The sequence below is a fragment of the Panthera tigris genome, chromosome D1 (assembly GCF_018350195.1).
Source record: "Panthera tigris isolate Pti1 chromosome D1, P.tigris_Pti1_mat1.1, whole genome shotgun sequence".
Lineage (NCBI taxonomy): Eukaryota > Metazoa > Chordata > Mammalia > Carnivora > Felidae > Panthera > Panthera tigris.
Genome location: NC_056669.1, coordinates 72,611,527 through 72,633,202, shown reverse-complemented (window position 1 = coordinate 72,633,202; position 21,676 = coordinate 72,611,527). Strand labels below are relative to the sequence as shown.

The 21,676-nt window shown below is 36.8% G+C and overlaps 2 protein-coding genes across 2 annotated transcripts in view; both read left to right on the top strand.

Moving 5' to 3' along the window:
• The window catches only part of PIK3C2A (phosphatidylinositol-4-phosphate 3-kinase catalytic subunit type 2 alpha), a 116,095-nt gene extending 104,453 nt beyond the window's left edge, over positions 1-11,642 (top strand). The window contains exons 24-33 of the mRNA XM_007083252.3: positions 1,040-1,209; positions 2,622-2,778; positions 3,425-3,534; positions 5,844-6,051; positions 7,285-7,409; positions 8,592-8,709; positions 8,800-8,872; positions 9,213-9,322; positions 9,410-9,535; positions 11,324-11,642. Of these exons, the coding sequence (XP_007083314.1) occupies positions 1,040-1,209; positions 2,622-2,778; positions 3,425-3,534; positions 5,844-6,051; positions 7,285-7,409; positions 8,592-8,709; positions 8,800-8,872; positions 9,213-9,322; positions 9,410-9,535; positions 11,324-11,506 (1,380 nt within the window). The 3' untranslated portion in view covers positions 11,507-11,642. The remainder of the gene's footprint in view (positions 1-1,039; positions 1,210-2,621; positions 2,779-3,424; positions 3,535-5,843; positions 6,052-7,284; positions 7,410-8,591; positions 8,710-8,799; positions 8,873-9,212; positions 9,323-9,409; positions 9,536-11,323) is intronic.
• Positions 11,643-18,093: 6,451 nt separating this feature from the next.
• On the top strand, positions 18,094-20,930 carry RPS13 (ribosomal protein S13). The gene is made up of 6 exons (XM_007083251.3): positions 18,094-18,198; positions 18,351-18,399; positions 18,588-18,666; positions 19,488-19,657; positions 20,125-20,225; positions 20,853-20,930. Exons 1-6 carry the CDS (start codon positions 18,176-18,178, stop codon positions 20,884-20,886), a joined length of 456 nt encoding a protein of 151 aa, XP_007083313.1. The 5' UTR covers positions 18,094-18,175; the 3' UTR covers positions 20,887-20,930.
• The last annotated feature ends 746 nt before the right edge of the window (positions 20,931-21,676 follow it).

Below are 21,676 nucleotides of genomic sequence, written 5' to 3'. Positions count from 1 at the left end.
TAACATAGTGGAGTCACATCGCTTGGGTTTGAATCTTGGATCTGCCACTTAACAATTAGGTGGTTCTGGGAAAATAATTACTCTGTTTCAGTTTCCCTCATATGTAAAATAGCTATCATAATGGTACCTTTGTCATATACTGTGTTTGTATGTAGAAAGAGAATAGTAATAGTGCCTAGTTTGTGATAAGTGCTATTTAAACATTTGGTCTTATCATCATCAGTAATAATTTCTGGGGAATAATCACATGGACATATAGAGCCATATGACTGCTCCATTCAGAAATGTACTATTTTGAGGGGCATCGGACTTTTGATCTCAGCTCAGGTCTTGATTTCAGGGTTGTGAGTTCAAGCTCCACACTAGGCGTGAAGCCTACTTAAAAAACAAACAAAAATAAAATGTAGTGTCTTGAGAATATACTAAATGCATATGCTTTGGACAAGAATACTTATTATATACATCTTGCTGTATCGTTCTATATGATGTTGTGTTAATAACTTAATCCCCAGGACAAGCAAGACTAAAGTGAAAGATTTCCATCTTTGAGAAACTTGCAGATGTTACATAAGGAGTCAACAAAACACATTAGTTATATTATTGTATGTTTAAAGATAGCAGGTGACTTTCTTTATACATGCCTTCCCTATAAGCCAAAAAAGGGAAAATACTCTTTTATAATCCTTTATCACAGTGTTACCACTTGTGCTAAGCAGCAGAGCCTGTGAGGAGCAGAGGTCCACAACGATGATTCTTACAAGATGTTCAAAGGCAGCACATACCCTCAGTAGGGACTGGCAGGATCTCTGCCTTTTAAAAGACAAAAGTCAGAGAGATAGGGGCAATAACCATCTTTAGAAGGTGTTTTTGTTTTCAAAATAGGAAAAGGCTGGCTATTGTTACCATAACCTAGTTTATAAGCTATTAAGAAAATGGATTATGATAGTGTTTTCAAAGGGTGATGAATTACTTTAATCTTTATAACCTGCCTCCTTAAAAAATTTTTTTTTCCTAAAATAATTTTATATCTTTATTACAGGCTTCTGAAAATTTTATCTATTCTTGCGCTGGATGCTGTGTAGCTACCTATGTTTTAGGCATCTGTGATCGACACAATGACAACATAATGCTTCGAAGCACAGGACATATGTTTCACATTGACTTTGGAAAGTTTTTGGGCCATGCACAGATGTTTGGTAGCTTCAAAAGGTACTAATATTGTTATTATTGCTAAAGAAGAGAGGCACTGAAATACCCCAGGGGGCGCCTAGCTGGCTCAGTTAGTTGTGCATGCAACTCTTAATCCCAGGGTCATGAGTTCAAGCCCCATGTTGGGTGTAGAGCCTACTTATAAAACAAAAAACAAAAAAACACAGTACTTCAGGTAATTCTGAAGATTTCCACATTGTGAATCGCTTTTCAAAAGATATTAATAAAATTATCTGTACCCATCCATTATTTGTATATATATATGCAAGAGTTTCTGTAGTAATTTTTACTTGAAGGAAAAAGAAATTGACCTTTCTTACCATGTGATTGTTAAGTTTTTGATGGTTTTAACATCAACTGTTTTACAATCTAAGCATTCCTCCTCCACTTTTTTCTTCCCAAGAAAGCTGAAGCTGTTGGTTTGCTTTCTTCAGATTTATTCAAGAGATCGTTGATTTTGAGTGAATTCATTTCAAGTAATGCTAAAGATATTTTCATTTTGGGGGCACGTGGGTGGCTCAGTTGGTTAAGCGTCCGACTTCGGCTCAGGTCACAATCTCGGGGTCTGTGAGTTTGAGCCCCGCGTCAGGCTCTGTGCTGATAACTCAGAGCCTGGAGCCTGCTTTGGATTCTGTGCACTCCTGCCCCCGTCCCTCTCCCCCGCCCCCATCTCTTCCCCTCCCCTACTTGTGCTCTGTCTCCCTCTGTCTCTCAAAAATAAATAAATGTTAAGTAAGAGATACTTTTGTTTTGACAGTATTAGAATTTTATGTAAGATATCTTTGTGTATTTTGATGAACCTATATTTTGACACATTTAGCCATAACATTGATTTTAATTAGTGGACACAACTTATTTTAAAAGAGAGGCACTTTTTATTTCACAAATTAATGTCCCAAACATTAACTGCCTCTTTTCTTGCTGTTCTTTGCCTTGTAGCTCCCACTGAGCATGACTGGGGATGAAAAAGACCCTAAGAGATGACTTTACCATTGTAGTACACGAGGATGAGTGTGTGTGTGTGGTAACCTTTGCTGAAATGAATTAAGGTGTATTTTATCTAGTTAGTGGTACCTGTAAAAAATGCTCCCATTTGTATAACGGCAATGAGTGCAAAATTTTTGTCTGTATATTTGTAGCTACTATTTGATCACTATTTGAGTGTGTGGATTTATAAATATCATCTTGGAAAAAATTCATATATTCTAAGTAATAAGATTGATTATATGAAGGCTTTCCTGCAAATACAAATTTATAAGTTTTAATGCAGATTCAACACTGCCCAGTACTAAGTTTCCCAGTTGGAAATTGCTATGGCTCAGATAGCTTCGTTCAATAACCATGTGATAACAATAGCACTATTTGAATATCTTCTATAAATAATACTTTGTGTGTATTTTCTTTTTAAATAGGGATCGGGCTCCTTTTGTGCTGACTTCTGATATGGCATATGTCATCAATGGGGGTGAAAAGCCCACCATTCGTTTCCAGTTGTTTGTGGACCTCTGCTGCCAGGCCTACAACTTAATAAGAAAGCAAACAAACCTCTTTCTTAATCTCCTTTCTCTGGTAACTCTGTTCTTTTATAAGCCTTTAATTAATTTACATTACTGCTCTGTGTTTCAGTATCTAAAGAAGGATATTTTGGAATGAAATTTACTGTAGTTTCAAATGTCAGATATACTATCACCAAAATATTCAAAAATTGCTGCTCTGTAAAATATTCCAGACACCGTTTATATAAAATACAAAAAAATAAGTCATGAGAGTGGGCTACCCTGGGAGTGAGGAGTAAAAAGTACCTGAAAAGGACCCTGAGAGGGTCATCTGGAATGCTGGAACATATTTTGTGTCTTAATCTGGGTGTGTTCAGATTTTTATACTTCTCTGGATATTTATTAAGTTAAAAGTAAACCTCCACTATGATTATTGTGACTGAACTTGATGTAAAAACAGAGGACTAGACAAAAGGTCTATATTTTACAGCTTTTATTCCATAACCTGGCTTTGTGACATCCAACAATTGACTTCCTTGGCCTTGGTGTTTTTCATTTGTAACCGAATCACTTAGGTCCCTAAAATACTAATACAAACTCCTCAAAACTGTGATTGTTTTGTTTGCTTCAGTTCTAATTATTTGGCCAGCTTTTAAGGGATGGGTAAGGAACAGAGTTTTAAAAAATTGAACTCACAAACTCTTTTTTCCTTTCTACAGATGATTCCTTCAGGGTTACCTGAACTTACAAGTATCCAAGACTTGAAATATGTTAGAGATGCACTTCAACCCCAAACTACAGATGCAGAAGCTACAATTTTCTTCACTAGGTAAGGCATATTTAAATATTTTAGAGAAGGGACATAGCTTTGATTTGTTTTCCTTAAACAAATGCTATATATCAAAATTCTGATTTTTCAGGAAGGAATTGTGAATCACAGTATTAGCAAATAGTAGCCTTATCAAAAGTATATTTTATGTCAGAAGTTTGTTTACTGAATAAATGTAAAGGATTTGCAATAACCATTTTAAAAATAAATTTCTCTCAAAATAGCTGGTTTTATTTAGTATATGACTTCAATTATAAACATCCTGTGTATGAACTATTTCTGCAAGACGTATTTTCTATAATGCCAAATACAAGGTTTTTTGGGTTTTTTCCTAAAATAATATCTGTGTTAATCTGTTTTTCAGGATTCTGCCATGACAATTTTTGTGGATACTATAAATGCTTAAAACAGTGAACTCTGGGACACTGCTATAGTAAATTATTAATGTATGACATGGTACTTAAAACACGTATACCAATTATTGGCATTTGAACTTGGTATTTTTGCTTTAAAAGCATATCTTCCTGGCAAATTGGTCACCTCATTATTGTGGTATAGTGATACCACCTCATTATTATGCCATAGCAGGGAGGGACACATGAGCTCATGTTCTTTTCTCCTTTTTCTCTTGCCTTCTTCCTCTCAGTGGAGAAGAGATAGAAAACTGGACTGGACTTCCCTAGTCTCAAGAGTCTGGCCTGAATTGAATTGAAGGAAGCTGACTTTTGTATAGCCTTCCAAACTAATCCTGATAATTTAGGTATTGATGGGTTTTGCTTTGTTTTTTTAAAGAGATTTGTTGCCTCTCCTGGCAAAACTATAAAGCAGGCATGTATCAGTCTGCTTGAGCTGCCATAACAAAATACCATAGACGACATGGCTTAAAAAACAGACGTTTATTTTCTCTTAGTTCTGGAAGCTGGAAAGTCTAAAATCAAGGTGCCAGCTGATTCACTTCCTGGTGAAGGCTCTAGGTTATAGACCATTGCCTTCTTGAGGTTTTCTCACATGAAAGAAGGAGATATAGAACAAGAAAGCATAAGCTTTCTTGTGTGTTCTTATAGGAATTTTTATCCTTATCCTTATGACCTCTTCTAATCTTACTAACTCCATAAAGGCCATATGGGGTTGGGGTTCAATGTATGAATTTTGGAGGATACAAATATTCAGTCCATAGCCAGGCAAGAACCTTTGTGTGAGGTTCTTGACTTTTCTTTTTGAATCTCTTTCCTCTTTCTGGATTCCTTTATCCTGTTTCTGAGACTTCTTGTTTCTTTTTGCATGCCTAAAATGTTTTACTCAAACCTGCCTTCCAGATTTATTCCCACCAAACTCCATATCCTGTCAAAACTTCTTTTTCCAACTGAGGGAAATTATGATTATCTGTAGAAGGAATCTGATTCCAAATGCTACTACTATTTGATAGAAGAGATTTTATTAAATTTGAATTATTTTCCGATGCTCCATTCTACACCTGTTTAGTTGCTACCTTCCCTGTTTATTAAAAGGGAATTAAAGGGGTGCCTGGCTGGCTCAATTGTAGACTGTCCAACTGTGACTCTTGGTTTCAGCTCAGGTCATGATCTCAGTTTATGAGTTCGAGGCCCGCTTTGGATTCTCTGTCTCCCCCTCTCTGCCCCTCCCCCACTTGCACACATGCTTTCTCTCTCTCTCTCTCAAAATAAATAAAAGGGGGGATTAAATAATTATTTTTTTGGCATTATACCAATTATCTTCTATAATTGGGGGTATCGGACCCCACAGAGCTCAAGAAATGAAAGCATTGTTTCTTGGAGACAATGGGATGGGATGGAATGGAGACTTTCTTGTGCTAAAATGTTTTGTTGGGATGGAATATCTTTTAATGGGTTTTTGGCCTGAAGAACAAAGGAAACCCTTTACAAAGTGAGGATCTGCTTAATATTTTAAAAGGAATGAAAATGGGGTGCCTGACTGGCTCAGTTAGTAGAGCATGTGACTCTTGATGATCAGGGTCATGACTTCAGGCTCCATGTATATATATACACACACACACACGGAGACACAGAGGTAGGTAGGTAGGTAGGTAGGTAGGTGGGTAGATAAAAATTTAAGGGGCGCCCAGCTGGCTCATTCAGTAGAGTGTGTGACTCTTGATCTCGGGGTTGTGAGTTCACGCCTCACATTGGGTGTAGAGATTAAAAATGAAATCTTAAAACATTTTTTTAAATAAGGAATGAAAATATTTTTCATCTTTTATTATGTTAAAAAAACTGAACATGTTTTCTCATGAACATTTACTATTAATGTATTTTCTGATTGTTTTGTAGGCTTATTGAATCAAGTTTGGGAAGCATTGCCACAAAGTTTAACTTCTTCATTCACAATCTTGCTCAGTTGCGTTTTTCTGGTCTTCCTTCCAATGATGAGCCCATCCTTTCATTTTCACCCAAAACATACTCATTTAGACAAGATGGTCGAATCAAGGAAGTCTCTGTTTTCACTTACCATAAGAAATACAACCCGGATAAACATTATGTAAGTTTGGTTTTGGTATTTGTAGAGACTCATGCATGCATTACTGTTGTCCTTTCCTGGTTCCTTCACTGACTCTGCTAAAGTTCCTAACACTTGCTCTTCTCATACTTCTTTCTTTTTGGATGGTCCAAAATAAATACATAGAGGAATCCCTTATTGTTTTTTGGTATTTATTTCTTGGTAAATTTGCTCCCAAACCATGGGAGAAGAATGTTACTCTTCCTTTCAGAGACCAGACTAAAAGGATGGTGCTATTTTGCTTTTTCTCCTTCCTTGAATTTGTTCTTAATTTTAAGGTAAAGCTTGCTCATGGTAACAAATGCATCCTATTTATAAGCATATGAAGTTTTTAGTTCTCATTCCACTAAGGATGAAGTATTATAAAACACACACCCACACATAAAGTTCATCTTTGAACAAAAACATCATCTTTAGTATGCTTCCCCTTGTCCCCCAAAAGGATAGCATGATCATCTGTTTTATTATTTTTCACCCTTGTGCTAATACTTTTGCTGGGAAATACTTTGCAGCACAGTCTTTAAATTGTTGATAAAGTGATATTTTATAAAGCAATTTTATTATTTTAATTTGCACCTATTAGTAAATTTTGGTAAGTTTATTTAGTGTTTTATCCTAACACCACTTTACTGAGTAGTCCATTCTTTCCCTCAATGATTTATGACATTAATATATCATAATGTAGAATATTATAATGGTAGTATATTTTAAGTGTAATGGATATACATATATTCATTCCTGAATTTATTTCTGGTCTTCTGTAAATATATGACTTATTTCTATAACAGGAGTGTATTCTGTAAAGTACTGTGACTTTACCATAGTTTAAATATCCAGTAAGACAAGTTTTCCCTGATCCTCCTGCCACCATAAATTTTGCTTTTCTCATTTACTCTTTTAAATGAACCTATTAATATGTTCATTGGAAATGCACTAAATTTATAAATTTCAGGAAGTACACTTACTATATTTAATCCTGAAAATAAGTGACTTTCACTTTCCGGTTGTTTATATATCTTACAGTGGTTAATATCACTATTAGATATAGTTGATGTGCTATATATAAATACGATGACTTTTATGTTTGCTGTTTCCTATCAGTGACATATTGATTACTAATTTAAAAGCATTTGGACTACATAGAATGGTCAAGCTATAAATTTTCTGTCAGGGAAGTATTTTGTTTAATGCATTTGGGTTGTGATTTCTTTTCAGATTTATGTAGTCCGAATTTTGAGGGAAGGACAGCTTGAGCCATCATTTGTGTTCCGGACCTTTGATGAGTTTCAGGAGCTTCACAATAAGCTCAGTATTATTTTTCCACTTTGGAAGTTACCAGGGTATGTTCCCATTGTTGTTTATTAATCTTTTTTCACAGAAACAATTTCTTACCAAGTGTAGGTCAAAAGCTTTGTGTAAACACGTGGTAAGATACAGTGGACCATGTGTGACTTATTTTCCTTTGTATGGCAAGGGTCTGATCCATCCATAGACAAGGAACTGTATGTTTTCGGTGAATGAATAAACAGTGAATAAATGATCAAGATCCTAAACTTAAAATATGGGATTTTCTAGCTTTCTAGAAAAGCTAGAAAAAACTTTCAGTTGAAGCTTTTTTTTTTTTTTTTTTTTTTTTTTTTTTTTTTTTTTTTTTTAACAAATCCTATTGGGCTAGGTAAATCGTTGCTTCAACTACCTTTACAATGAGGTCAGGGAACTTAGTTGAACCTCTTAGTTTATTGTCTGTACCACAGTGAGCAACACCAGATAATAATTTAGAATCTTGGTTTTAGAAAAGTCAGATTTTAAATCACTGCAGAAATAATTTTGGCCATACTCAGCTCCTTGAGGGGAAAAAAGAAAAAAAACAGCTGAGGTATTGAGACTGTTAGTCAAAATCTTATATAACTTAGTTTTGTATCAGTTACCCTTTCAAAACCCTCAGTTTTGATGTGGCTGATGACCAATAGATTTCCTGCATCAAGTTGCTCATATTCTTCTCAGACTAGATTTCAGAAGTAAAGAGTCAACAAAGTGGGTATCAGAATTTATTTCCATGTGCAGTCTCATTTTCCACTGTCAGCAAAACAGGCAGAGTTAAGATTATCTTGATTTAGACCCTATGTCACTTGTGGACACAGTATTGACCTGTTATGGGACTACTATTCAACAATAACTTTGGCTGATGGAGTGAGTAGTGATTATTTTGGAAGATATGCATAAAATATTGTGAATAGGCTAATGTTGAGAAGAAAGAGTAGAAAATAAGTAATAAATAGCAAAATAGCAAAACAATGTGTCTTTTGTACCAAGGTTTATAAAAGGATAACAGGTACATGAACTACTTCATCTTCAGTACTTTGAAAATAAATTACAAAACTTACTTTCTAGAAGATTAAGACTCCACTTTGTATTTAAGTATATATTTTTAAAAATATTTCTAATTAAATATTATACTTAATTCTATAAATACTTCCAGGTGAAATAATTTAAATCCCACTTGTTTTTGTTTTCTTTTGTAGTTTTCCTAATAGGATGGTTCTGGGAAGAACACACATAAAAGATGTAGCAGCCAAAAGGAAAATTGAGTTAAATAGTTATTTACAGAGTTTGATGAGTGCTTCAACGGATGTGGCCGAGGTGACTGTCCTCATTGAAAAAATAACCACATACTCTTCTTTGTGCTACATAATATTTAAACTAATGATTTGTTTTCCTCTTGTGTCTTAGTGTGATCTTGTTTGTACTTTTTTCCACCCTTTACTTCGTGATGAAAAAGCTGAAGGAATAGCTAGGACTGCAGGTGAGATTATTTTTTCTCTTTCTTGATAATTCACAGCTTCCCTATGACATGCAAACCTGTAATTTCTCAGTGGATGTGACAGAGTGACAGTGGGGTTATTGGCAGTGGTCTGGTGAGAATGAAACGGGGGTATTCTTTCCAAGGCCATCAATTTCTGGAGACACATCATTTTCCCGATAGAGTGCGGTTACTAAAAAACTATAAATCAGTGGCCTACTAGGTTATTTACCTTTTTCTTTGCCCACATGCAATGGTCGTGGAATTATAGCAGATTTCTTTTGTTGTTGTTTGAACCAGTGCAAGCAAGATAAAATAAAGATGAATGTATTTATATTTTCAGATGCAGGTCCTTTCAGTCCTACTCCAGGCCAAATTGGAGGAGCAGTGAAATTATCTGTCTCTTACCGAAATGGAACTCTTTTCATCATGGTGATGCACATCAAAGATCTTGTGAGTGTTTACAAATAATGATGATTGTAGAGAAAACCTATACCTTGGTAAGAAGTATTACTGTTAAGGGAATGCTTTTCTTTATAGGTTACTGAAGATGGAGCTGACCCAAATCCATATGTCAAAACATACCTACTTCCAGATACCCACAAAACATCCAAACGGAAAACCAAAATTTCACGAAAAACTAGGAATCCAACATTCAATGAGATGGTAGGTTAAAATCATTTCTAAAAATGTCCTAGATTTGTTCTTTTGAGATTTTAAAGTTTAAACACTTAAAATTTTTTAGGTATCAGTTGCAGAACTATTTATTGTTCTAGTAAAACTACTCAATAGCAATCTAGTGGTACTTAACAAAATGTTGCAGAATTGAACCTGCCATCATTGACCCTTAGGTTTTAAAAGATCTTAGGAGTTATTATTCAACCACCCTTCCATGTTTGTAGCCCCTCTGCAACATTCCCAAAAAGTGGATGTTCAGTCTGTGCTGAAATGGTTCCAGGCCATCCACTTTGATTTGGGCAGTTCCAACTCTTAGATTATTATTATTATTTTTTTTAATGTTTTTATTTATTTTTGAGACAGAGAGAGACAGAGCATGAGCAGGGGAGGGGCAGAGAGAGGCGAAGACACAGAATATGAAGCAGGCTCCAGGCTCTGAGCTGTCAGCACAGAACCCGACGCGGGGCTCGAACTCACAGACTGTGAGATCATGACCTGAGCTGAAGTCGGACACCCAACCGACTGAGCCACCCAGGCACCCCTTAGATTATTTTTTATACTGGGCTGAAATCTTCACTCCCTGCAATTTGCACTTAGTGGGTTTCAGTTGTACCTCTTGGAACCACACAGAACTACTCTTTTTCTCCTTCTGCGTGACAGCTCTTCTGATAACTGAAGTTCAAATGCCCTTCCTGTTTATCCTTTTGAAACATCTTCAGTACTTTTACCTTTATTTGATAGGATGTAATTTAAAAATCCTCCTCTTCCTAATTGGTTTTAGTTTGCCAGCAACCCTCTTCATATAAAGAGTGCTCTAAACTAAAAGCAATAAGCAAAGCATCAACTGAACAGTGTGGAACAGAACTGTGACTTTGCTGAGTGACTCAGAACTTAGAAACTTACTTATCTATTAAAGCCTGCTAACCCTTAGTTAACTACGTTTTCAGGATAAACACCACATTATTTGTGTGCATTAACAAAAATGTCTGGATAGAGATTTGGAAGAAAATAAATCTGGATTTTCATCAAGGTTATAAGTTTGTTAAAATGTAGCCCTTTAAAAGCATATACAATATTTGATGAAGACCAGGTGATGTTATTCTTAAAAAGTAGTATTGGTTTTTTCTAGTTGGTAGTGTTGTACTTTCCAGAAATAAAATGTGGTCAGTTTTTAGTTATTATTAGGCAGTGAGAAGGACTAGATTAAAGTGATATTTCTTAGAAGTTATGATGAGGCTTTGTTGGGGGGAAAAATCTGTTTGATGTGATGTTTCAAAGAGCTTTTCAGCATTCCAGATTTGCTATAAACTGCATGTGTACTTGGTGAATTTGCAGTGAAGTATGGATAATCAGAAATTATCATCTCATGGCATATAAAATCCAACAGAAAAGACAACAAGAAGAAATTCTAACCCTTATTTTTTTGTAAAATAATTATGTTATCCCATCTTGCTTCCTTCCATTCTCCGGCTCAGATATCAGGCATCTGCACTGTAACTGATTTTCCCTTCACCATACCTCCATCTCAGAAAATCCATGTTGTTAGTTTTTAGCCAATAATAATTTTCTACTTTGTGCATTTCTATGTCAGACATTCAGAGGAATGATAATGATAATCCAAGACTCCTGAATACAAAATGTGCATCTAAAGTATGAGACACATTCCACCAGATGTGTCATAGTCAATGCCAGCAATTGTAGTCTCTTTACTAATCTCACTTCTGCTTTTACTTAAAATAATCTGTAACTTACTGTTTCTTTTTGCCTTTGCTATAGCTTGTGTACAGTGGATATAGCAAGGAAACCCTAAGACAGAGAGAACTTCAACTCAGTGTTCTCAGTGCAGAATCTCTGCGGGAGAATTTTTTCTTGGGTGGAATAACCCTGCCTTTAAAAGATTTCAACTTGAGCAAAGAGACCGTTAAGTGGTATCAGCTGACTGCGGCAACCTATTTGTAAGCTAATGAATTTCTGAGTTTTGGAAGCAAGAACAGTTATAAACACGTAAACACATACACACTTATGAACTTTATATAGTATTTTTATACTTGGACAGAAATTATAAAGTAAATGTACTTAACTGCATTTCGATACATCTGTTGGACCAACAGTCACATAATTAACTTTAAGAACTTGTTGAAGCCATTGCTGTTTTAAAGTCATTATATAGAATGCTATAAACTCTAAACTTAATATATAAGTCCTGACAAAGACTTTGAGTTGGTGAAGGATCTAATCCTTTCTTGAGCAATTCAGAGTAATAGCTTTAGTTTGGTCTGATAGTGCTATGTCAGTTCAGCCATCTATTTTGCATTGTTTCTTACACAGACACAGACAGCATGTTTGTTTTCCTGTTTTGCACCTTTTATAGCCTTTACCATTGTGTGTGTTCATAAACACCAAAGGAAAGGAAAGGTGCAGGATGTTACCAGAAAATGCAGCTGCTATTCACAGGGCCGAAAAGCAAAGCACAAGTAGATAGTTATGTTCAGAACTACTACGTAGTTTATAGAAGTAGGGGAAAATAATACTGCTTTTTATCACCCATGTCTTTAAAGCCTTTTTCAGAATAAGTGCCAATCACTGAAGTTGTAATAATGGTGCCTTAACTTCATATGCTTCCCTGGCACTTCATTCTGATTTTTTCCTGACTTGATAAATAATTAGTAAGTCGTTTTCACTCACTTTCAACTTACTAAAGATAAGAATTATGTACATTTACTAATGTTTTTCCCACAGAAAATTTTTTCTACTTCTCATGTGACTTAAACATCTGATTTATGTTTTTGTTGCTCTATAACTGAATGAGATTCACCAATGTAACTGTATAATAAATTCCATCATTCCATTATAATCCTACATTTATTCCCAGGAGTGTGAATTGAACTTTGGTAATCCATCTCCATATATCTATACTCCTCTTCTTCATTAAGCAAGTGAAAATTGTTCACTCATGTTCCCATTCCTGTTTGGTAGAAGAACCCCATGAATAGGGCAGACTCCTCACAAGAGGCCCAGGACAAGAATTCTAGGGTCCAGACTGAATTTTAATGTATATTTTTTATAGCAAAATTTGTCTTGTAAGCTGTCTTATTTTTGTAAACATTATACATTCACATGAATTACTTAATATAATGGGATTCAGAATCATAAGGGACATGATTGAAATTATTCTACAGTAACCATTAAGGATAAGATTCATTTTTATTCACCTGCACACATAATTTTGTGTTTAGTTTGAATAAATATGTTTATATATTCTCATGGCTAGCATGGACTTTCTGACAGTTGTTGAATGGTAATAGAGATTGTAGTAATCTAGTTGCTGTGAGGTAACTGACAAAACATGTAATGAAGAATACCAGCAGAGAAAGGACAGTCTCCACTTCAGTTGCCCGTAACATAATTTTTATGAACTGTGCAAATGTTTAATGTAAATGGTGAAACCTACAGAGCAGAAATAGAATGGCTGAGGATGTATCTATCAATGGGACAGATTAAAAAAAAAAAAAAAAAACACTTGAAATTTTTGGTGCCTAACACTAATGGTCCATTTGTAGGAAACCCTGTTAGTATAATATATGAATGTCTTTTTTTTTTTAATGTTAAAATGTGTTGTCTATTTAATAACTTAATTAAAATGCAGATCAAAGCGCACCGTTTTTTTTTTTTTTTTTTTTTTTGCTTTTTCCACATCCAGTTAACATTTCTTTGTAGTGTACAAGTACTTTTGCAGATATAAAGAAGTGCTAGATATTTTCCCTTTAGCTTTGAGACCTAATTTCATTCCATGAGTTATCACTTAGCCACTGTAAAAAAAAGAAAGGAAAAGAAAAAAAGTACTGTGTTGGTAGAAGGCCATTGTTAATTGGACTCCATGTATACTGCCTATTTGCAATTTGTTACAGCAGTGTCTTTCAGCACAAATAATAGAGCTAAAAAATGTGATGTCATTTTTCCATTACAACAAATGTGGATTTACCTAAAAATGTATATTATGATTGATACTGTTCAGTTAACCAGAGTTCAGAACAAATGGTAATGTTTTTTCTTAATTTAACTCATTTTGTGCCTTCTTTGCTCATTAAAAAAAAAAATGCACACATATTTTACATATATTTTAATGTAAGTTATTTCTTTGTAAAAATGCTAATCTTCAGCCCTTACAAAAAAGGACAGAGATGCCTCTTTGCACTATTATCAGTAGATTTTTAAATCAGTTGTTTTTTAAAAAAACATTTTATAAAGCTTGCATTGAAGTAAATCTGAGGCAAAAGTTTAAGCAGACTCACCAAGACACTAATTTTTATGTATAATCACAATGTTTTATATCTATCTTTACTGAGTAAAAATAATTATGCTACATGTAAGTCCTGCACCAGAAAAATTATTTCCTTTTGCAGTGTTTTGGGATTTGGAAATAATGGTTTACTCCAAGAACCTATTATTTTCTCTACTGAGGAACCCAATGTAGAACTTGCACTGACATTTTTATTACTGCCTTTATAAAAACCTATAGGTAGCTAACTGTTAAGGCATGTATGATATTTGATAAAGTATTCTTTTTGCAAATTGAAGTTGTATAAAAGTTTCAATATCTTGCCTTAAGTTGGTTGACTGTTCTTGGATTCAAGTATTGTGGCACTTAGAAAATACTCAATTTTGATACTTAGACTTCATATCAAAAAGGACTAAAGCCCCCACTTACCATAATCCATGGATTTACTTACATGCTGTTCAATTAGCAGTGCAAATATGAATGAATATGGCAAGTAATCTCATCTATAAGAACCAAATACTTTAATTATATTAGGGTAGTGAGTAAAGATGTATAATATTTTTATTAATACCTTGAATATATTCAGTGGATTGAATGTGACTTCATAACCTGTACTATGATTGTATTAAAATATTTCTGGAATAAAGGAACTCTGCTGTCATTTCTTTACTCATCAACATATTAACATTTTTGGTTCCAAACTTTATATGAACTCGGGGAGCCTGCCTGGCTCAGTTGGTAGAGCATGCAACTCTTGATCTTGGGGTTGTGAGTTCAAGCTCCATGTTGGGCATAGAGTTTACTTAAAAAATAAATAAACTTTGATATGAGCTCACTGGTGTGTACTTTGTTTCTCACCCAGGAGTTTATTAAGTTCAAATATCCTGAATTTCAAAACTGATCTGTCAGTTCCCCTAAAAATCTGACTTCTAAATATGGTTCTTTGAAGATCTGGACTGCCACTTTGCCCCATCATTATTTCATATAATTGGAATGACAAAATATGCAATATTTACAGACTTCTCTGAGTATGGTCCATGGCCTTTGGTGGTTTACTAGACTAGTATAGTAACAGCATGTTATATACCTATCTACAAAACAGAGAAATGTAGATTTCTCTAATATTTTACCTCCATCTTGAAATAATCCAGTGTGAGGTTATGGTTCTCTGACCCTACAGAGAACATGTAAAGGGGCCCAGAGACCACAAAAAGCTAATAACTTACACAAAGCCAATTTCCTGGGGTGATAAACCCAGTTTCAGTCAGGGGGGGAGAAAACCCTTAATTTCATCCTTTTTTTTTATAATTTTTTTTTAATGTTTATTCATTTTTGAAAGATAGAGACAGAGCACGAGCAGGGGTGGGGCAGAGAGAGAGGGGGACACAGAATCTGAAGCAAGCCCCAGGCTCTGAGCTGTCAGCACAGAGCCCGACACGGGGCTCGAACTCACGAACCATGAGGTCATGACCCGAGCGGAAGCCAGACGCTCAACAGACTGAGCCACCCAGGCGCCCCTCACCCTTACTTTTTTGAAAAATTTTATCACACAAAACTTAGACATACAAAATTAGATAACAGGGTAATGAACTCCATGAATGAATCCATCATACACCTTCAGTTACCTACCTTAGGCTAATCTTGTTTTATCTGTATTAACTAGGATGGGGCTTTTTTTCTTTCTTTCTTTTTTTTTTTTTTTAGGATTTTTAAATCTTTCTTCAATTCTGAATAATTTATTGTGACTTCCTTTCCAAATTTACTACTTCTCTCCAACTGTTTTAAGTCCTCCATTGAGTTTTGGGTTTTTGTTTTTGTTTTTTAAGTTTTTTTAATGTTTATTTTAGAGAGAGAGAGAGAGACAGAGTATGAGTGGGGGAGGGGCAGAGAGAGGGAGACACAGAATCCCAAGCAGGCTCCAGGCTCAGCTGTCAGCACAGAGCCCATCACGGAGCTCAAACTCATGAACCATGAGATCATGACCTGAGCTGAAGTCAGATGTTCAACCCACTGAGCCACCCAGGTGCCCACTCCATCAAGTTTTTAGTTTTGGTTGTTAGATTTTTCATTTCTAGAACAATTATTTGGTTATTTTTGTTTTAATCATGATCCAGGAAAGACACAAGACTGCCACCATTAAAATGGGAAAGAGGTTTTTTAGCAAATGGTGATGGGACAATCAGCCACATGCAAAAGAACGGTACAGCATATGCAACAATTCAAAATAGATCAAAGATGTAAACATAAAGTTATAAAACTCTTAGAAGAAAACATGGGTGTACACCTTTGTAACCTTGGATTGGACCAGAGGTTTTTTTGTTTTTGTTTGTTTGTTTGTTTTTTTAATTAGGAGCCGGGGAGGGGCAAAGAGAGAGGCAAAGAATCCCAAGCAGGCTCTACATATTTCAAAACTACTATGAGATACCAATTCATACCCACTGGGATACCTAGAATTTAAAAGTGGTAGGGTGCTCCTGGCTGGCTCAGTTGGTAGAGCATCCAACTCTTGATCTCAAGGTCATGAGTTCAAGTCCCACATTGGGCATGGAACCTACTAAATAAAGGCATTTTTAAGTCTATGCAGAGGGGCGCCTGGGTAGCTCGGTGGGTTAAGTGTCCAACTTCTGCTCAGGTCATGATCTCACGGTTTGTTACTTCGAGCCCCGCATCGGACTCTGTGCTGACAGCTCAGAGCCTGGAGCCTTCTTCAGGTTCTGCGTCTCCCTCTCTGCCCATCCCCCACTCGTGATCTCTCAAAAATAAACATTAAAAATAAATTTTAAAAAAGTCTGTGGAGAACTTTGAGCACTCATACATTGCTAGTGGGAACGTAATGTAGTGCCACTGATGTCGAAAACGTTTGGCAGCTGCCAAAAAAAGTTAAAATTGCCACATATATATATATATATATATATGTATGTGTATATATGTATATATATATATATATACACACACACATACATATATATATATATATATATGTATGTATATATATTTCCAAGAATTGAAAAGAGGTAGTCAAATACTTGTACACAAATGTCCATAGCATTACTCATAATGGCCAAATAGAAATAAAATGCGGTATATCCATATAGAATGTTATTTAACCACAAAAAGTAACGAAGGTGCTACAACATGGACAAACCTTGAAAACCTTATGATAATGAAGAAGCCAGTCACAAAAGGCCACATATTGTATGATTCCATTTATATGAAATGTCCAGAATAGGCAAATCCATAGAGACAAAGCAGATTAGTGGTTGCCATGGCCTGTGGGGGAGTGGAGCCTAGCAGGTAATTCCTTAAAGAGTACAAGGCTTCTTTTTGGGGTGATGAAAATTCCTGGAATTGATGATGGTTGGTTGCATAATACTGTGAAAATACCAAAAGGCACTGAATTGTACACTTCAAAATGGTTAAGATAGCAAATTTTATAGTATGTGAATTTTACCTCAAAAAAGGTTTAAAAGTTCAACCCTTAAAGACCCTTTGGTCACTGAACCTCTATTTTTAATAAATGCGTTAACAGTAACTTTTTAGATCTAATACTTTTTTTTTGTCTTGAAAAAATAATCAGGTTTCTGGGCACCTGGCTCGCACCTGGCTCATACAGTTGGTTACGTGTCCAACTCGTATTACGCTCAGGTCATGATCTCACATTCGTGAGATGGAGCCCCAAGGTGAGCTCCGTGCTGAACATGGAGCCTGCTTGGGATTCTCTCTCTGCCCTTCCCCCACACACTCTCTCTCAAAATAAATAAACTTTAAAAAGTGATAGCGGTGGCTGCGTGGTAACTACCATGACTTCCAGTGTAGCACTTACTACCAGGGTATTGTAATTGTGAATTCATTAAGGGCAGAGAAAGACTGGGACGTAGCTAGTACCAAGACAAGAGCTGGCGCTGGTGAATGGATGAACAACTGCATAGTTGAACCTCAGGCGCCCAAATTCGGTGGCCTTTCTGGGGCAGGGACCAAATCCACCAATCCCTGAAACTGTAGCTGCTCCACGCTCACTCCCAGTCGGGGATTCGAACCTGTACATTTTTAGCGCTGACAGCTCTTCCAGAAAGTCTAACGGCGCACTTAATTTCCCGCTCTGGCCAGAAGCCTCTTTAAAGACCGATGCATGCCGGGATATGTAGTCCTGCACCTCGAGGAATCGTGGGGCACAACTCTGAAATGCATCTCGGGACATGCAGCCAGGGGACGCCGGGAGTCACGCAGCGTAGCTCCGCCTCCTGCACGCGAAAAGGGTGGACGTATGTGAGGTCACTTCCTGTGTGCTGGGTAGCTTCCTGCGGCTTTCCTACCCTCGCTCTCTTTTTTGCTGCCTGACCGCCGCCATCATGGGTCGCATGCACGCTCCCGGGTGAGCTCGGGTTTCTGAGCGGGTTGCAAAGCTCGGGCCGCGGGGTGAGGGGAAAAGGGGGGCGTGTGGGCAGCGAATTGAGGGGTTGATGTTGTAGGCTATTGTGGCACTGACCACCACCACCGCCTCATTCCGAGACTTTCTTTCCCCAGGAAGGGCCTGTCCCAGTCGGCTCTGCCTTACCGCCGCAGCGTGCCCACCGTAAGTAGCTTGCGGAGACATGGGAGAAGTCGGGGAGGGGGGCTATATCCGTCGCTCGGGAGAAGCGGTACCGAGGCGTGGGGGCCATGTGTGCATGAGGAGCTCCTCTTGGAGGGTGGCAAAGACCTCTGTGCTTCGGTACCGTCCCTGGTTTCTCCTTCTAAGGCAAGTTTCTCTTCCCTAAACAGTGGCTGAAGTTGACGTCCGACGACGTGAAGGAGCAGATCTACAAACTGGCCAAAAAGGGCCTGACTCCCTCACAAATCGGTGGGTATATATATATATATATATAATGTAGCTGCTTCCGCCTGCCTTCGTGTAACTTGCTGAAAAAGTCGCTGGGGGTAAACGTGTCGCATACGTGCTTTAAAAACTTTTTGCTGGTTTTCCTGGCTTTACCGCTGATGACCGCGGCCAAGTGTTTATTTGTTGAACTCTCACGTTCTTAATTTGGAAGACGGGAAAATTGTTGAAATGCTCGCCAAAATTTAATGAGTATTTAGTATGCGCTAGGTAGTTAGTTATTCCTGGCTGAATGGTTCCATACATTTTATATATAATGACTTCATGTAATTCTGATTGCCGTACTTTGAAATGATTGTGAAGTTTTCTCCATCTTACAGTTGAGGAAACTGAGGCACCGTGCAACTATATAATTAGTCTAGCCAGAGGTATCACACAAAATAGGAAATACATAATAAACTGTAAAATACTCAGATGGTGTTGTTTTGAGATTTAATAATGTATGTAAAGTTCTCAGAAGAATGTCTGATCCAAGTTCATTTATTAAGCAAATATACGTGGGAATCTCACTGATTTCTTTGGTGGCCTATAATCTATCAAGTTCACTCTGTTGATAAGCACCAGCATTGGCAGTTTCCTCCAGAACGGTTTTCCTTAGTGCTGGGTAAACCAACCTTGGATGTCTGAGTGAGCTTTACATGCATTCTCATGTTGTTTTTCTGTGATACAAAAGGAACCCTGTTTCACAGAGGAAAACGTGGATAATGACTTGATCTCAGAGCCTTGACATCACATGCTCCAGTTCTGTGTTTGGCGGGGGGGATTTAGATTACTGTTTTTTTCAGGTGTGATCCTGAGAGACTCCCATGGTGTTGCACAAGTACGTTTTGTGACAGGCAATAAAATTTTGAGAATTCTTAAGTCCAAAGGACTTGCGCCTGATCTTCCTGAGGACCTCTACCATTTGATTAAGAAAGCTGTTGCTGTTCGAAAGCATCTTGAGAGGAACAGAAAAGTAAGAGAATGAAACTGTTTGTATGAGCTTCAATAAACTGTAGTGCATCTGATTTGAATTTCCTAAAGAGGCTTGAAACACAAACTGACACCACAGTTGCTTTGAAATAAAAATTCTACCAGAAAAGACTGGCAGGAGGTGGGTGGCTTTGGCTCCTCTAGATGCAGTATATCACTTGATTGAAAATGTTGAGTTATTTATTTGCAGAGTTTTGTTTTATTTGCACAGTTTTGCGAATCATTCATGTTAAAATTTGGGGGAGCCTTAAATTCCCTTAAGGATTTAATCTAGCCACATGAACCTTAGCCTAGGATTCTATTACAGGGCATTGGGTAACTTAAAAGTGCATGGTATCTATACATTCTTTTGTTAATATAATATTTGATTATTGTTTTGAGGGAGTTTTCTTAAATTATGTCGATTTTTATTTTTAGGATAAGAATAAATCTTTATAATTTGTCCTTTAGGATAAGGATGCTAAATTCCGACTGATTCTTATCGAGAGCCGTATTCACCGGTTGGCTCGATATTATAAGACCAAACGAGTCCTCCCCCCAAATTGGAAATAGTAAGTATTAAACTTTTTTGTTAATAAGAACGGACATTAGCCATATAGTAAACACAGTAGCAACTATAGTAAAAGGCCTGTTAGTGAATGTTTTAGGCCATGGCTATGTGGTCAACTACTATTTCAATTCTGCCATTTTAGGAGGAATACAGCATAGACAATATGTAAACAAATGGGTATGGCCGTGTTCCACTGAAACTTTATTTACAAAGGCTAGCAAAGGGCCATAGCTTGCAGACCCCTGATTTAAAACATGAATAAGCCCTTTGAATCACTTCTAGATAGTGGGTAAAGTTTCAGCTCATAGCTCTGCTCCTTGTTTTTATGTTGTCTTCATTTTTGCATAGATAGCTCATTATGATGATTAATTTCCAAACATTCACAGGTTTCACTAGAAGCGTTTTTCCTTATATTGGCCGGTTCTCCCTTAGATGAGTGAACATCTTTGTTCCTCATGCTTAAACACAATAAACTAATTTAGGAACCTTGGCATTTTGGTGCATTTTATGTATTTGTGGTTTATTTTAGCTGTTTGAAAATAGCTCTGCTAGGTGTTAGAGTCTGTGAATAAATATGGGGGACCTATAATAATCCAACTCTTCTTCCCTCTCCTTTTTTCCTTTTCAGCGAGTCATCCACAGCCTCTGCCCTGGTTGCATAAATTTGACCATGTGCTCAAGCAATAAAATCATTGTCTAACAAGAAGCATAGTTTGTATTTTCTTTCCCTAGAAGTATATATATCGTCGATTCATATGTATTGGTTTTTTGATGTGGAAGTGTTGTAGCACAATGAGAAGTGTGATTTTGCGGGGAGCAATGAGATAGCACCCATCTATTCATCCCTTCACTGCTCAACTAGCTGAGCAGTTTACAACTTGGTGGGTGGTTAAGTGGGGGAGGGAGTGGCAGAACTGGAAGAAACTAGGAAAGCAGTGACTTGTTCTGATGTCATGGCAAAAATGTTTCTAAGTATTTTTGGTACATTTGATGTTAAGACTGAGGTAGACCTGTGAGGAATGTTATCCCAGTAGTGTATGTGGCAGTCTACTAAGAAATGCACAAGAAAGTTTCTCTGCAGGAGGAACATCTTTAGTATGAAGGGTCCTAAGGAAGACCTGATAATTTGATCCCAGTCTTGTTGGTAAGGCTTAAAGGTGAAGAAGGGATTCAGGTAACAGTAAGCACAGTTCATCTGAATCAGGGAGCCAGAAGAACTGTTGGTGAGATGAACCCAGGTCACTATGCCTTGCAACTTTTGGAGGGTTAAATAAACACTCAGCTGGGTGTTTTCAGAGTATTTAATTCTTAACCTAATGAGGTATGTGGGTATCCCTGTTTAAAAGAGGCAAGTCTGGAACCATGAGTGAGTTGTTGAAGATTGTAAGACAGGTAAATGGTAAGCTGTACGTCGGGCTGGTATATGGAGCCATGCTCCTTCAGAATTCAGAA

What these genes read in the sequence shown, in the direction of transcription:
- RPS13 (XM_007083251.3), top strand. Translation starts at nt 18,176, where the DNA reads ATGGGTCGCATGCACGCTCCCGG. An exon ending in GGTCGCATGCACGCTCCCGG is followed by an intron (nt 18,199 to 18,350) that starts GTGAGCTCGGGT and finishes TTCTTTCCCCAG; the next exon opens with GAAGGGCCTGTCCCAGTCGG. An exon ending in CTCCCCCCAAATTGGAAATA is followed by an intron (nt 20,226 to 20,852) that starts GTAAGTATTAAA and finishes TTTCCTTTTCAG; the next exon opens with CGAGTCATCCACAGCCTCTG.